We start from the raw sequence: 14,541 nt of genomic DNA, 5'->3' as shown, positions 1-14,541 counted from the left end.
TTTTCTGATCGGTGTCCGTGATGGCAGCCATCTTACCAAATCGTAATTATCAAATTTCACATTTGTGGACCATAGCTAATCAAATCGAAATCATACCAAATCGTACTAGCAAATCAAAACCTAATCTAATCGACTCACAAAAACGCCAAATGGCTCCCCAATTAATTTTGAACATCTCTGCTGGTTATATTTGGAGTTATCCCCTTTAAATTAATGAAACATTGTTAACACTCAAAAAGTCACAATTATTATTGGATTCATTTTAAATTGTAATAAGCAGTCTCATTAAATGGAAGAATGAGAGCATGTATACCGAGTGAGAGAAACAAGCTGACTAACATAAAGCAACTAGCTTACAAACAGCTAGAGAGAAACAAGCTGACTGACATATTATAGCAATTTTAACTAGCTTACTAACAGATACATAAAAACAAGCTTTCATAAAGCAACTAGCTTACTAACAGGTAGATAAAAACAATCTGACTGACAGATAAAGCAACTAGCTTACTAACAGATAGATACAAACAAGCTGACTGGCAGATAAAGCAACTAGCTTACAGGTAGGGAAACAAGCTGACTGTCCTAAAGCAACTATAGTATAGCTTTTAACAGATAGATAAAACAAACTGACTGACAAATAAAGCAACTAGCTTTCTAACAGAATATGCTGACAGTGGAAACAGTATATACAGATCACAATTCTATGGAATACAATTACTGCTTATTACTGAGCGACGTCTCGGATAGTCATCTTTAATCATTATCAAGCAATGATAAAATATGAAATACAAGAAGACAATATATACATGTAAACAACAATACTTGGTTAATGCTGACCAGGCAACCAAAGACACCATTCTAATTACCCTGAAGGAAACCTAACTTAAAGGAGCTAAATCGCTAATATTTGGGACCTAGAAATTGACAAAAATGAGTCGCAACGCATGAATGTATATAAACTGATTTACATTCAATCGTTTCTGTTTTTACTGAAATTTCTAATCAGTTATGTCGGCGAAATACGCCAGAAGTCTCATGTGACTGGCAATCTTTAGCGTCTGTTTTTTCCAGTCTACACCAATGGTATTTATTGTGCATGCTCTCCAGATAAGAATATAGCGTCACCATTTGACGTGACTTGTGGAATATGTCTAGCCCTGTTTTTTTAGTCCCTTGTTTCATATGGCACTAAAATGCATTATGGTACACGATTCGTGTACCAATGGTAAAATGTTTATTTTGTCTTGAATATTGGATATCAGAAGTATATCTTTTCCCTGTAAAATCACAAGACCAATGTTGATTTGAATTGACAAATAATTCGAGTTTTCAATGTTGAAGATTTTTGATGATAATGAGTTAGAGACTTAGCTACTTTAATTAAAGTAATGTAATTATGAAAGTGATCAAGGTTGATAAGAATAATGGTAATAACAACATACACTATGACATACACCACTTTACCATCAATGGGTCCATGAAATAGTACCTAGACTTCACAGTCAGTGTCAAAGCAACTCTCGGTGTGCAGTCTTTGCACCCTGGCTCTGACAATTCTTGCTAGATCAACTGGCTTGCCCCAAAACAAAAAGGAACCTAAAGTCTATAATATAGATATAGATGGTATAGAAATAATAGATTGAACAAGCCAACAGTAGGCTCATGTCCCCCGCCGAAAACCCGAAATAAATAGATGGCACATATTAATTAATCCCACATTTATTTTTTTTCAAAAGTATCGAGCAATCAAATTGATTATCAACTATACACTAAATTCCATCACTCTCTATCAGATATAATCAATGTTATCTTGACCTAAAGCTCTGCTTAGCTTTAGCTCGAAATGTTAATCATTGATCTCATTCAAGACATTCACCTAATGAATATCTACATCAAGTTTAAACATTCTACCTCAATTAAAAGCAGAGTTATGTTCCAAAGTCTTGACCGATCAAATTGCTTATCGCTCCTATGTAGAAAATTCTCATCATCGATCTTAGTCAAGGTAATGATATAATGAATCTTTACTCGGAGTTCCATCGCTCTCACTTAATTATAACTAAAGTTATCGTGTCCCAGAGCATCAACCAATCAAATTGCTTATCGCTGCTTACCCTAAGCAGAATATTCTCATCTTCGAACTCCATCAAGGCATTCACCTAATACATAACTCTCACTTAAAGATACATTATGGGAGATTAAATAAAGAGCTGTCAGGTCTCATTATATATATAATGTTAAAGGAATTTGTTGAAAATTTCAATCAAATTAATCCACTCTGAACCGAGAATTTAGCGATTGAATTTTGGGCCCACCCTCGATCATCATTACTAATAACGGTGCAATAAAAAGCATAGTCTCGATTATCCATTTTTTCGATTTTATAATGGATGAGGGTTGAGCAGCAGATCGGATTATAATCCAGTAAATATCGCAGGCTAGCGATGACATCGAGAGTTGATTATGGTCTGAATAAGTTAATCAAATTGCTTATCTCGATACCCTAAGCAGAAAATGCTCATCTTCGAACTCCATCAAGGCATTGACCCAATAAACACCTACACCAAGTTTGAACATTCTAGCTCAATTAGGAAAGTTATTGTGTCCCAAAAAGTGTGACGGACGGGCAGACGGACAGACAGACGGACGAACCCATTTTAAGAGTCCCCTACTTTCTTCGAAAGGTGGGGGACAAAAAAAAAGATAACCACATATTGTTAATAAATATTTATTTGGCAATGTAGAGAAAGAAAATTATCTTATAATAAAATCAATAGAGAAATATGGGTATCTAGCCTACTATCTTTATATGAATAATTAAATAATTCCAATCAATATTGTTATATATCTATAGAGGAAGTTATCATCCCAGGCTAATTTTATATCAATTATACTGGTTACAAAAATATATTTTGATGATATCTAGGCTGTCTAGATAACACCCTCTCTCTCTCTCTCTCTTCTCTCTCTCTCTCTCTCTCTTTCTATTACTGCTATCGTTGAATGGTTTTATGAGATAAACCCTTTAGTGGCATTTATTATTTGAACTGGGATAATATTCGTGAAAGGTGCCGCTGTGACTCGTTCGTTGGCAGAGAAAGTTTATCTGGATTTTCCCCGTGGTTCCCCCTTGTCAGTGGTAGGTGTAGGGCGGGGGACCGTTTACACATTGGCGGGAAAAATTTCCCTCATAGCACATTGCATGGCGTATGCCCGTATACATTCGCTCAGTTTGTGCAGAAAAGTAGGACGTTAAACCCCATTTCATTTCTTATTACTGAAAACTTGAACTAAAGTATTTAAAGAAAAAATTTTGTTCATTGGCCGAGAACTAAAATAAAATTGTCCATTTTAACTCAAGTCTTGACCAATCAAAAGACTGCATTCTTAAAATGGTTTAATTTACGTTTTCTGAATAAGACCCCTGGATACAGAGAACACAGTTACTCTGTTACCTCGAAACTATAATCTCGATATTAAAAGAATGATTTTTTTTTATTTAAACCTATTAAATCTTTTAAGATATCTACAAATACCCTACTTTATACCTCCATACCTTTCATAAAAAATGTAATATCATTAAGTCAGGCACTGGTGTTTCTGCAGCCAAAAATGCAGAACACGAGGTCAACAACATACAGGTAGTCATAATAGGCCTTATTACCGAATGCCCGATGTCAACATACAGTAAGTAGTTGAATATGCCAAGAAAAGTGTTAGCACCAACACCAATTACGCGAGATTTATTTAACGAATAAAAGTTTACTATCGAATTGTGTGGGCTTAATATTGACGAAAATAATGAAACTTAACGGTTTTCAACAACAGTATTGAAATTTATATACAATAATAAATTATGATTAAATCAAAGCTAATTTGCGTTAACAATTCAATAGCAAACCAGCAGGCGCTCATAATTTCATCGAAACACGACTTTAATCATTTCCCGCCATTTACAACGCTCGCGACAAGAAATTTCAGTGCAGATATCGTTGAATCGCGTGCCTTACCGTTCAATATTATAACCGTTGTTACTGTTACATAGAAAGAGGCTGAGCCAGTAACTGACAGGATAGGAGTAGAAACGACAAATACAGGGCACTTCTTTAGCCGCCAGATATGTTGAGTGGACGCATCTCTTTTATGTAGACTTACAAACTAAAGAGTTTTATCTTTTCGAATAAGGTCTTCAACATGGACACAACGGATGAAGAGAGAAATAGCATCGACACATCACCAAAATATACAAAACCCGAACAGAAATGGATTGACGATATGCATTCGGGGGATTCGACGAAACCCACAAAAGTTAATTTCTGGAAACTGTTTATTGCTAATTGGTATTATGTAGTGACTTATTGTTTAGTCTTTGGCAGTTTTGGTGTGTGTGTAGGATTTTTGGGACCGACTGTTTTTGATTTAGGGTGCCAAACAAACTCAGATTTACGGAGTATGAACTGGGTGTTCTTTGTACAACTTATTCTAACTTTGATCGGATCGATTTCCGCCGGTTGTTTAGCTTCAAGGTGAGTAAAATTAACAGCTTACTTTTACTGTCCGATATATATATATTATATATATATGGAATAAAAAAAAACACTAATAAACATTAATAACTTTAAACTTAAATTCAGCTATTATCAGCGGTACCGGTGCATTACATAAAATAAATATCCTATAAGATAAGTAATATAAGATAAGATGTTTATTTCATCATAACTATGTCGTCTTATTTTACAATCTATAAATAGGCCGAGCGCTAGTATTTGTTTATAATAGGTGTATGATGTTGAACATTTGAATAGAAACCAAGTACGGTGTACATATTGTATATTACATATGACACCATCTTACAGCCATTATAATCACACATCAACCTACCTGATAAAGCATGCTACTTTGCAACCATAAATAAATCACCTATTTTGCAAACAGCCAACCATATAATTACACCATTTTACTATATATGCTGTCAAGGTAAAATTTCCCTCGTAGCACACTGCAAACGTATGTCCATCTACATTAGCCCCAGTGCAGAAAACATATTTTGTTTAACCATTTTATTTAATACTATAGTATCAGATAACCCATACATGCATAATCACACCATTTCTACAGATGTCCATATAATCACACCATTATACCCCAGACCATATAATCACATCTGATAACCAGACTACCATATAATCGCACCATCTTAGAAGCAGACCACTATAAAATCACACCATTTTATAAGCAGATCACCATATGATCACACCATCTTGAAACCAGACTACCATCATCACACCATCTTAAACTCAGACCACCATAAAATAACACCATTTTACAACTAACCTATTCTCTATTCAAATCTTAATGCCAGACTTCATACAATCACACAGTCTTTGAGCCAATCTACAATCCAGCTAGCTTAAACCCTTAAAGGGCCAATCCCGATAATATTTTGGAGAATTAAACTGCTTAATTTTGTGCTAAAATCCCTTAAAATTCTCTACCTTAGGGCCGAGCAACTAACTCAACATATGTGATACGTTTCCAAACAACTTAAACCTGTCAGTCTTTATCTTGAAATGGAGACCAGTGTCCCAAGCTGTATTATGTGGTGTCTGCATAAAACCAGACTTTTATTTTATAAAAATAATGTGTAGGTGAAATTTACCTTTCATTATCAAGTACAGAACATGGGTCATTCATTGTAGAGACCTCTAAAGGAACGGGGGTCGATTATCAGGTCACCCAACGAAAAAATTGACGTTCACGTCCAAACAACTCAATATTTTGAGCTGAAATTTTGAGACAAGGTAAATACACCATTCCTCTATATTTTGGCGCTTACATGTCATACGTACTCAGACTTTTATTTTTGAAACTCTGTTCAAATCGGGATAGTCCCTTTAAACCAAACATCCATATAATCACAAAAACTACCATATAATCTGACTACCTTACAACCAGACTACAAAAATCACACTGTCTTGCATCCAACTTACATGTATTACAATCACACCATCTTACTACCAGACTACCATATGATCACCCATCTTACTACCAGACTACCATATAACCCATCTTACTACCAGACTACCATATGATAACATCATACTGTTATAGATATGAAAGTATAGGGTGTATAACCAAACTCCTTTTTCATTACCAATATTATTCACGCCATTTTACTGCAAGCCTACCATAAAATCACACCATTTACCATCAGCCCACCATATATTTACACAAACTATATAGAAATGTATTGATATCAACAGATTTTAGTTTTACAAAAAAAGACATGGTGGGGACCATATCAACTAAGAAAATAAGTTTTATTGTCATAAATTCAATACCTGGCAAAACAGTGATGTGACTTACAGAAAATATTTTTTTTTTAAAAATATCTATATGTCATTTTCAAATAGCATTCATACTGTATGTGATATATAGACTTGTGTCATCTTCTATTTTTGATATTCACTGTATGTAGGCATGTACTGTCTCTGATCTTGAAGCTGTCTATATGTCTACGATTTTACTAATTGACAGACAGAAATTCTAACATCCTAGTTGGAGGCTAAAAAAAAATTAAATAAACCTTTCAATTTGATATAATTTCAAAGGGTGTATGGTGATGAAAATGGATCTAAAAGCATATATTAATGTAATATAAAGTGATTTATGTTCAATTTTTAAATTTTTTATAGTAAATTCTTATCAATAGTGAATAGTCCAAATTGTACAGCATTCGTTTACACCTTATTAGTCTGTTCTACTTGTTTTTTTAATTATGGTTTTATCGTTTGTGAATCAGGTATTACTAATTACTTCTGCATGCTTTTCTTTGTTCATTACAAATTGCATTTGAAACCGTAGAATACAGGACTCGTGTACTGATTTTAGCATGTTCATTATAGCCTATTTTAAATATTGGATATTAGGATCCCATATTTTCACAGAAAGATAACCACATCAATATTGATTGAAATAGACCAATACTGAATTTTACTTCATGTTTTTAATTTCATATTTTATGGAAAGTACCGAGTTACAGGTAAAGCTCCTTTAATCAAATATCATAGAAGCTTTTTGATGAGCCACATTAAATATTGAATAATTGCATGTAGATGCATCAAAAGTAGAACTCTATTAAATATTAATTGGACAGTCCTGTAGGCTACCCTAGTAATGGTTCGTGTGTTAATGAAATATTTAAAGGAAAGATCAAGGTGTTTCGAAGAACTGCCAGTGTGAAATGTTGTCAGTTAATGATCAATAATACAAAATTAATCAGCTTTCAACTGTGAGAGATTTCTTGTTAACTATGTTATTACGGGTATTTGACAGATTATTATGAGCACATATCACGAGAGCTTAGTTAATGTAGGGTAGATAGAATTTCTGTTATTAGTAGATCATGACATGCAAAGACAAAAGGGTTGATTGGTGTGAAGCGAGTTAAAGGATCGTAGATTTATTTCTGTGCTCAAAATAAATGTGTCGGATTCATAGGTCTGGCCATTTTACTGATTACATTTATCACAATTTGGCCTTCTCATGCCATGTTTTTATATGTTCACATTGAAAAGTGGTTGTATATTGTTGTTACCACCATCCGTCTGTTAGTCTGTCATCCACAATGCTTCTGTCCATGAGATGATAAATCCTATTGATTTTCAATGATTTACGATATTTACTATTGGAGTTTTCGACATAATATTTTGGACATATTATGCACAGGGTTTACGTTGATGAGACAAAGAAGTCTATTAATTTTTAATGATTTCCGATGGCTGAAACATCTAAGGTTATAATCTGATTACCGGCAGATGTTTTGTATACTAAATGTTAATACTAGGAAGAACTAGAAGCCAATGATATTTTAATTATTTCTGATAATTGTTTTTATAGTGTTCTGTAAATACAAAAGAATAAATATGTGACAATCATAGTGACCTTAGCTGCTGTGGGTGTATGTTTCATTGCCTGGCAACCTATATTTGAGATCTGGCAACAAATTATACTAACGATCATTTATGGTTACGCCATTATTAGAAATATATCCATCACTATGTATAGGCTTTTATTAAATACGGGTAGTCAATACCAGTCTCATTTAAATAGCCTATTCAGACTTTATAATAATCAATTGAGCAATATTTTAATAGTAATAAGCTGAATTGTCTGGCCACAAAACAGATTCAAATAGTTACTTTGGTATCACAATGGCACTGTTGATATTAAACCAAAGAAAGCCATTAATTAATTTATAATATTGTATGGTACATGTCACGGTACATAATTAGCCACTTAAACTTGAGACATTTTCAAAAACATGGTTCAATAAATTTTTAACCAACTGAATCATACTTTCTGTTCATTATCTGTCCAGTAAATTTAGAAATTTGAAAATGCAACTATAGGGCTATTCATGATCATGCAAAATTATGACATAAATTGTTAGTTAAATGTATATCTGGGGAATAGTACATTTAGAGAGACATGGGGTTTAACGCCCATTCCACACTTGACACAAACCAGGTGTTTTCTGAACTAATTAATACATGGTAGAATTTTGTTTCAATGATTAGCTTGCTTGTAGGGTTAGGCAGGCAACCCTACTCCTTGTCACGCACAAGTGGGGTATCGACAACCACATCCCTATACTCAATGACAGACCTTGTGATCTGAAGCTCAATTTTATGTCAATAATTAGTTTGCTTGTAGAAGTCTTTGAAGGAAACTGGAGGACCCCTTGTCACGCACAAGTGGGGTATTGCAGCCACACCACTATACTCAATGACAGACCTTATGATCTGAAGCTCAATTTTATGTCAATAATTAGTTTGCTTGTAGGGGTCTTTGAAGGAAACTGGAGGACTCAGCAAAAACCCACGAGGTTAGGCAAGCAACAAGTGGGGTATCGAAACCACACCACTTGACTCAATGACAGACCTTGTAACCTAAAGTGCATGCATTAGTCCATTCAGCCCCCACTCCACCCCCATATTGTTCGGAAAGATATACCCAACACTGTATATGTTTATCTGCAAGATACACTTCACTGTGGTTATAGCTGTTTTGTTTCAATTAAGATAAATTAATATATAATAATAATTGTCAGGTGCAAAATATTGGAGAACATTGTTTTTATTTCAGTATGTTTTAGCTGTCACAGCTGCTTGAGATATAAAATGGAAATGTACACATAGTTTCTCGCACATAGTTATAAGAAAATCAATTTTATTTAGCTGTAAAATTGGACACATGTGAGCAAGTTATTGTATTAGCCATGCATATAAGAAGCTATTTCTATGGATACTTTTCTCTTGATCAAGTTCATACAAAATGTCTGCCGATTGCCATTAAGGACTCATTGAGTTAGGGAAATAGGGCAAGGACATTGTTAATGGGAGTAGTAAAAAGAAACTATTTGGCTTTATAAAAAAATGGGTAGAAAAGACAATAGAGTCAATTTACTTATTTCGTTTACTAATATCTTAGGGTGGTTGATCTCTTAATTGTAATAGAGGGATTTAGGACTTAAGTGCTTTATTAATACAACTATTATAATTAATTAAAGTTAGACTTCTCCATTCTAAGCCAAGTCTTGAAATAAAATAAAAATCATTTATGTTTGGCAATGGTGGGTGCAGGGAATAGTTTGAGAGACTGGGCCCCATACACTTTGTTTATGTATTATCTGGGTAAGATATGAGATTTTACGTTCAACATAAATAGTAGCCAATTAAAGTCCCTTGTATTCTGCAGATTCAATAGTTTACCCCACGATGCAAAATATGGGGAATATCTAAGGTTACAAACAGTTGACAGAAGAATATTGCAGAATGAAAAAATTTGGAGATCAGATTTTGTGCTATCATTTTATTGTGAAATAAAAATATAAGACAGTTAATTATCGGGGTGGGCTAGGGGTCTTGACTTGCGAGTAGCAGTCACCCTTCTTATCTTGAAATCCCAACTGACAACGGTTCCTTAACATTTGCGCCCATTGCCCCATGTGTACCTGGGTGAACCTTGTTATTTTCCTTACGTCCTAGTCATCCTTCCCACATAGGAATCATTATCTCAGACAAAGATACAATACAAATGTTCTATAAACTAAATGGTAACAAAATTACACAAACCTATTTTACCGATTGTTATCTGTACATGAATATTGTTTTATTTTTGTCATCTGAGAGTAAACAATGGTAATAAACCACGTAGAGTGTTATTAGGAATTGATTAAGTGCAATTAGAACTAATGGTACCATCAATCTACCAGTATCTCATTCAACTGATTGCATGTGATTCATATATATATATACCATAATAATAACTAGACCTGTAATGCAGCTATGACGAGTTTTGCTCTCAGTTTGCCAGTTTGAATGTGGTTATTTTGTTTTGTTCACCTTGAATTCTTTAGTTTCTGCGACAGATAGAATCTCTATGTCACCATTGTTGTTGTTAATCGCTGTCATCATGTAGTGTTGACTATTTTTTCACATAATTTTAGGGGGGTTGGATGGCCAAATGGTTAGCACCCGCATGCTGTATCATATGGTCTGTCATTATGAGTCAACTGGCGGGGTTCGATTCCCTGGTTGTACGTGACAAGGAGTAGGGTCGGGTCGCCTGTCCAACCTTGTAGGTTTTCTCCGGGTCCTCCGGTTTCCTCCCACTGCTAAAGACCCCTACGCGCAAGCGAATTATTGAAATAAAAATTAAAAAACCATATGTTAGTCCTGAAATGACCTAGTTTGTGTCGAGTGGACATTAAACCCCATTTCTCTTTCTCTCTCTCTCTCACATTATTTTAATGAATGAAAGTGATTTGGAGGGATACTGAGAGGTACACCTTTTAGATAGCTTAACGTACCCTTTAGTACCCACACGAACTAGTAAATAGTGGGAAAGCTATTTACATGTACATATCTGGGGTGGTTTGAGGCAGTCTAAGGAACAACAGTTTCATACTTATGTCACTTTTCTCTAATTAGAGTAGTCAATATTTAAATGTATATTTAAGTGTCAAGCTTATATAATTTTTACATAGATAATTCTGATGATCTGTTCAAACCATCCAGATGTTTACAATCTAAATTACGTTTACTAATGTCAGCAATAGTGTAATTGTGAGTAAAAATTAAACAAAATTCTGTGATAGATTGTCAAAAAAATCATTATATTATTAAGCTTGTAAACCAGAGTCTAATAATAATGAAACTGTTATCAAGGTTTCATTACCGTCAATCGATAACAGACATAATAACAAAGTCTACCCAAATGTTCAAATTAATTCTTTAAATAGATCCAGCAATGTTATTACAACCGCTAGCGTGTGCCCACAAACAATGTCCGAGTCGTTACAACAAAACCAGATGTTAGGTCCCCTACTAAGAATCTTTACAAAGTCTATAATGATGTCAAGTATGCTGGTTCTCATATGAAATATTACATTCCTAATTATAATAGGTCTACAGGTCTAAATGTTCAGTTTCAATAAGAATTCACCTTACAGTAATTTTTCTAGTGTTAATGGTCATCAGTCAGCTACCAGTGCCTGTATCTTATGTTCTGGACAAGGAGATGAATAATCAAGAGTCCCATGTTAATAATGACAATTTTGTTAATGAGTTGGTATTAGATATTGTTGATCCTCAGAGTTTGTATGATGAGGAATCTCAGGAGTCTGGAACTTGATATTCCAAAAACATTTCAGGATAACGGTGTGTTTATTGATCTAGTTAATGAATCTATTCTGATCAACCTGACCACAAATACAATTATGGAGGTTGATAGATGAATTCTGAAGTATCTCTCACCTGTTAATTGTTGACTAAATTATTACCTTATTTATATAGGTACCAGTAATGTTTATTTGGAACTGTCTTTAATAAGAAATTAAAAACTAGTGTTGAATGTTATCTTGATCGTGCATGACACATGACAGAAAGTAGACTACATATTATCCTGCAGGCAAACTGATTTTCAAAAAATATATTTCTTTAATTTTTAGATTTTTAATTTTTCAAGAATTTATAGTTAATGAGTAAAGAATTTGATTTTTATTTGTATATTAACATTGTGATCCTTGACCCAGTAATAATAATTACGGAACCCGTATATAAGTTTATTGCATTTTTATGGCAGTTTAAAACTCAGAAAGTGAACAATGAAATTAAAATAACAATTAACATGTAATATAATTGCACAGAAAGGTATATATAAATATGAATATAATTGGTGTTCAAATAAAGGAATCAACTATGTTTATGAAAGATCAATACAGAACACTTTAGAACAATTCCCAAATAATTGATAACCATGAAGATGTCTAACAGAAAGATTGAACATACCCTGCATTATGCAAGCACTTGAAACAGATGGATTTTGCAATTTTTTTCACATGTAGATCAAAATGATAAGAAAAGAAAACAAAATATTTGCTCAATTCAAAATATCCACCACTCACTCCTATATAAAATGACAGAAAAAAATCTTTTAAGATAAATAAAATAGTTTTTGTTGAAATTAAAATTTGTCTGTATCAGGTTCAGTAAAATTAAATCTATACCAAAGAGTTATATTTATTTTTTTTGTGTGTGTAAGAAAGGGTTGGATGATAAATAAAATCTCCCACTCGTCTATTTTTATATAAAAACATATCAACATTCGTCGATAAAGTAAAAACAAACTCGCCAAAGCCTTGCTTTTTTTTACTTTATCGCCTTGTGTTGATATTTTTTGACTTAAAAAAAAGACTTGTAGAAGATTCTCTATATAAAACAACCAAGTGAGAAAAAAAAAATTAGATGAAAGCCATATCGATCATAGAACAGTATGGTATTGTATCAAATTGGTCAAAATGTTGTTAATATTAGATGCAACTAGAAACAAATTTTATAGTTCCTACTGATTTTTATTTTTCAGAAAAAGTTTGATAATACATTAATAAATTATTGTTGCAGGGGTAGGTTGTGTTGAAACTTTGGTTTAATGTTAGAATTTAAATATTCATGTGCACTATCCCAACAAACTATTCATGTGTATTTTTAGACTTTAATACTTTTAACAGTTTAGGAACGTGACTTAATATGACAGTTTATGGTCAAGTAAATTATTCTATTTATCCCAAAAATGTGTCAAAGAGATTGATATTTGCAGCAAATTAGACTAAAATAGCTATTTCTTTATTGGTACAACTGACAAGAAATCTCTTTGTCATGTCATAATGTTTCAAATTGCCAGCATAGAAATATAGTCTTACCTACCGGTACTAACTTGCTCCCTATGTTAGATACAATATGTGGAAGAGAGCAAACATGCTTTTTTTTTAAAGTGAATTAAAGAACTGTTTGCAAATACTAAACATAACAGACCGAAATTGGTTGTAATACACGCAACTAAAAATGTTTAGATACAAATGATTGACTTTTTCAAGACTGATATGATAGTGACAAAAACATGTCATTTGGAAAGAACTTTTGCAATGAATTATAGTCTTGATCGGTCCCGAAACTGTTTGTTTACATTTTCAAAATAAATTCAATACTTAAAGTAACTTCTATCTGCAAGATTGTAACACAAGTTCTACTTTTAGGGGTAGTTCTGTTTTGATGAGAATTTTGCTTAGTAAAATAAACCTTGTAATGTAAATGTTGAAATTATACATCATTATAAAACAAGTATAGAAAATCAGTAACAGAACCAGCTTTTGGGGCTAGAGAGAGCAGACACAATGTCCATGTGTGGATGAAGTACACCAACTGCTTTAAAGAGACATTACACCCTAAAATAAATGTATATAACATCTCAATATTAATTTAATATTGATATGTTATATTTCAAAAAATCAAGCCTCATACTTATTATTATCAAACTCCTGGAAAACTACTTTATATTTTCTCAGCAATGGATGGACCAATTTGTCTCAAATTTTGCCTACAAACTAATTAGAGCACGCTGGAATTGATTATTACTCAAATCACATAAGTTAAGAATGCCATTTTAAGAGAAATAAAATTCAAAATTGCAAGCAGAGAGAGTATGTATACTCTGCATCATCACACATTTATCATCATTATGTAGAATGTACCTTAATATTAATTCATTGGAATAAAAGTTTGATTTGAATTCTCTGTGATCTCTGCCATTCATTGTCAGAATATTCTAATAACAGAGTGCCATACATGTAGATGGAAAGATAATGTGATTAAGATAAATATAAAGGGAATACTTATATTAGATTAACATATATCTATATATGTATTTATTGGTATATTGATAAAATATTATTACTGTAATTGAATTAAAGCATACCCCATGGAATTGTTGGTAAATTTATTGTCAGTGTGGGTGTTATATCTTGTTGATTATTATTATGTACGCTGTATAAGAATGTATAAGAATACATCGGCTTATCAAAACTAGGATCATCAATAATCAACAGCTGGGGTTTAATTGAGCACCAGGCAAGTTAGGAAAGTCATTTGTATGCATCAAAATACATAGTTGATAATATATAAATTTGAATGTGGTGTCAGA

General features: G+C 33.0%; 1 protein-coding gene across 1 annotated transcript in view; it reads left to right on the top strand.

Annotated features, from left to right (window-relative positions):
- The first annotated feature begins 3,943 nt into the window (after window positions 1–3,943).
- The window catches only part of LOC126827398 (major facilitator superfamily domain-containing protein 4A), a 63,315-nt gene continuing 52,717 nt past the window's right edge, over window positions 3,944–14,541 (top strand). Inside the window, exon 1 of the mRNA XM_050556700.2 lies at window positions 3,944–4,526. Within this exon, the coding sequence (XP_050412657.1) occupies window positions 4,195–4,526 (332 nt within the window). The 5' untranslated portion in view covers window positions 3,944–4,194. The remainder of the gene's footprint in view (window positions 4,527–14,541) is intronic.

This window comes from Patella vulgata, chromosome 7 (genome assembly GCF_932274485.2).
Source record: "Patella vulgata chromosome 7, xgPatVulg1.2, whole genome shotgun sequence".
Classification (NCBI taxonomy): Eukaryota; Metazoa; Mollusca; class Gastropoda; family Patellidae; genus Patella; species Patella vulgata.
Note: the sequence above shows the minus strand (reverse complement) of the source record. Positions and strands in the feature narration are given on the sequence as shown.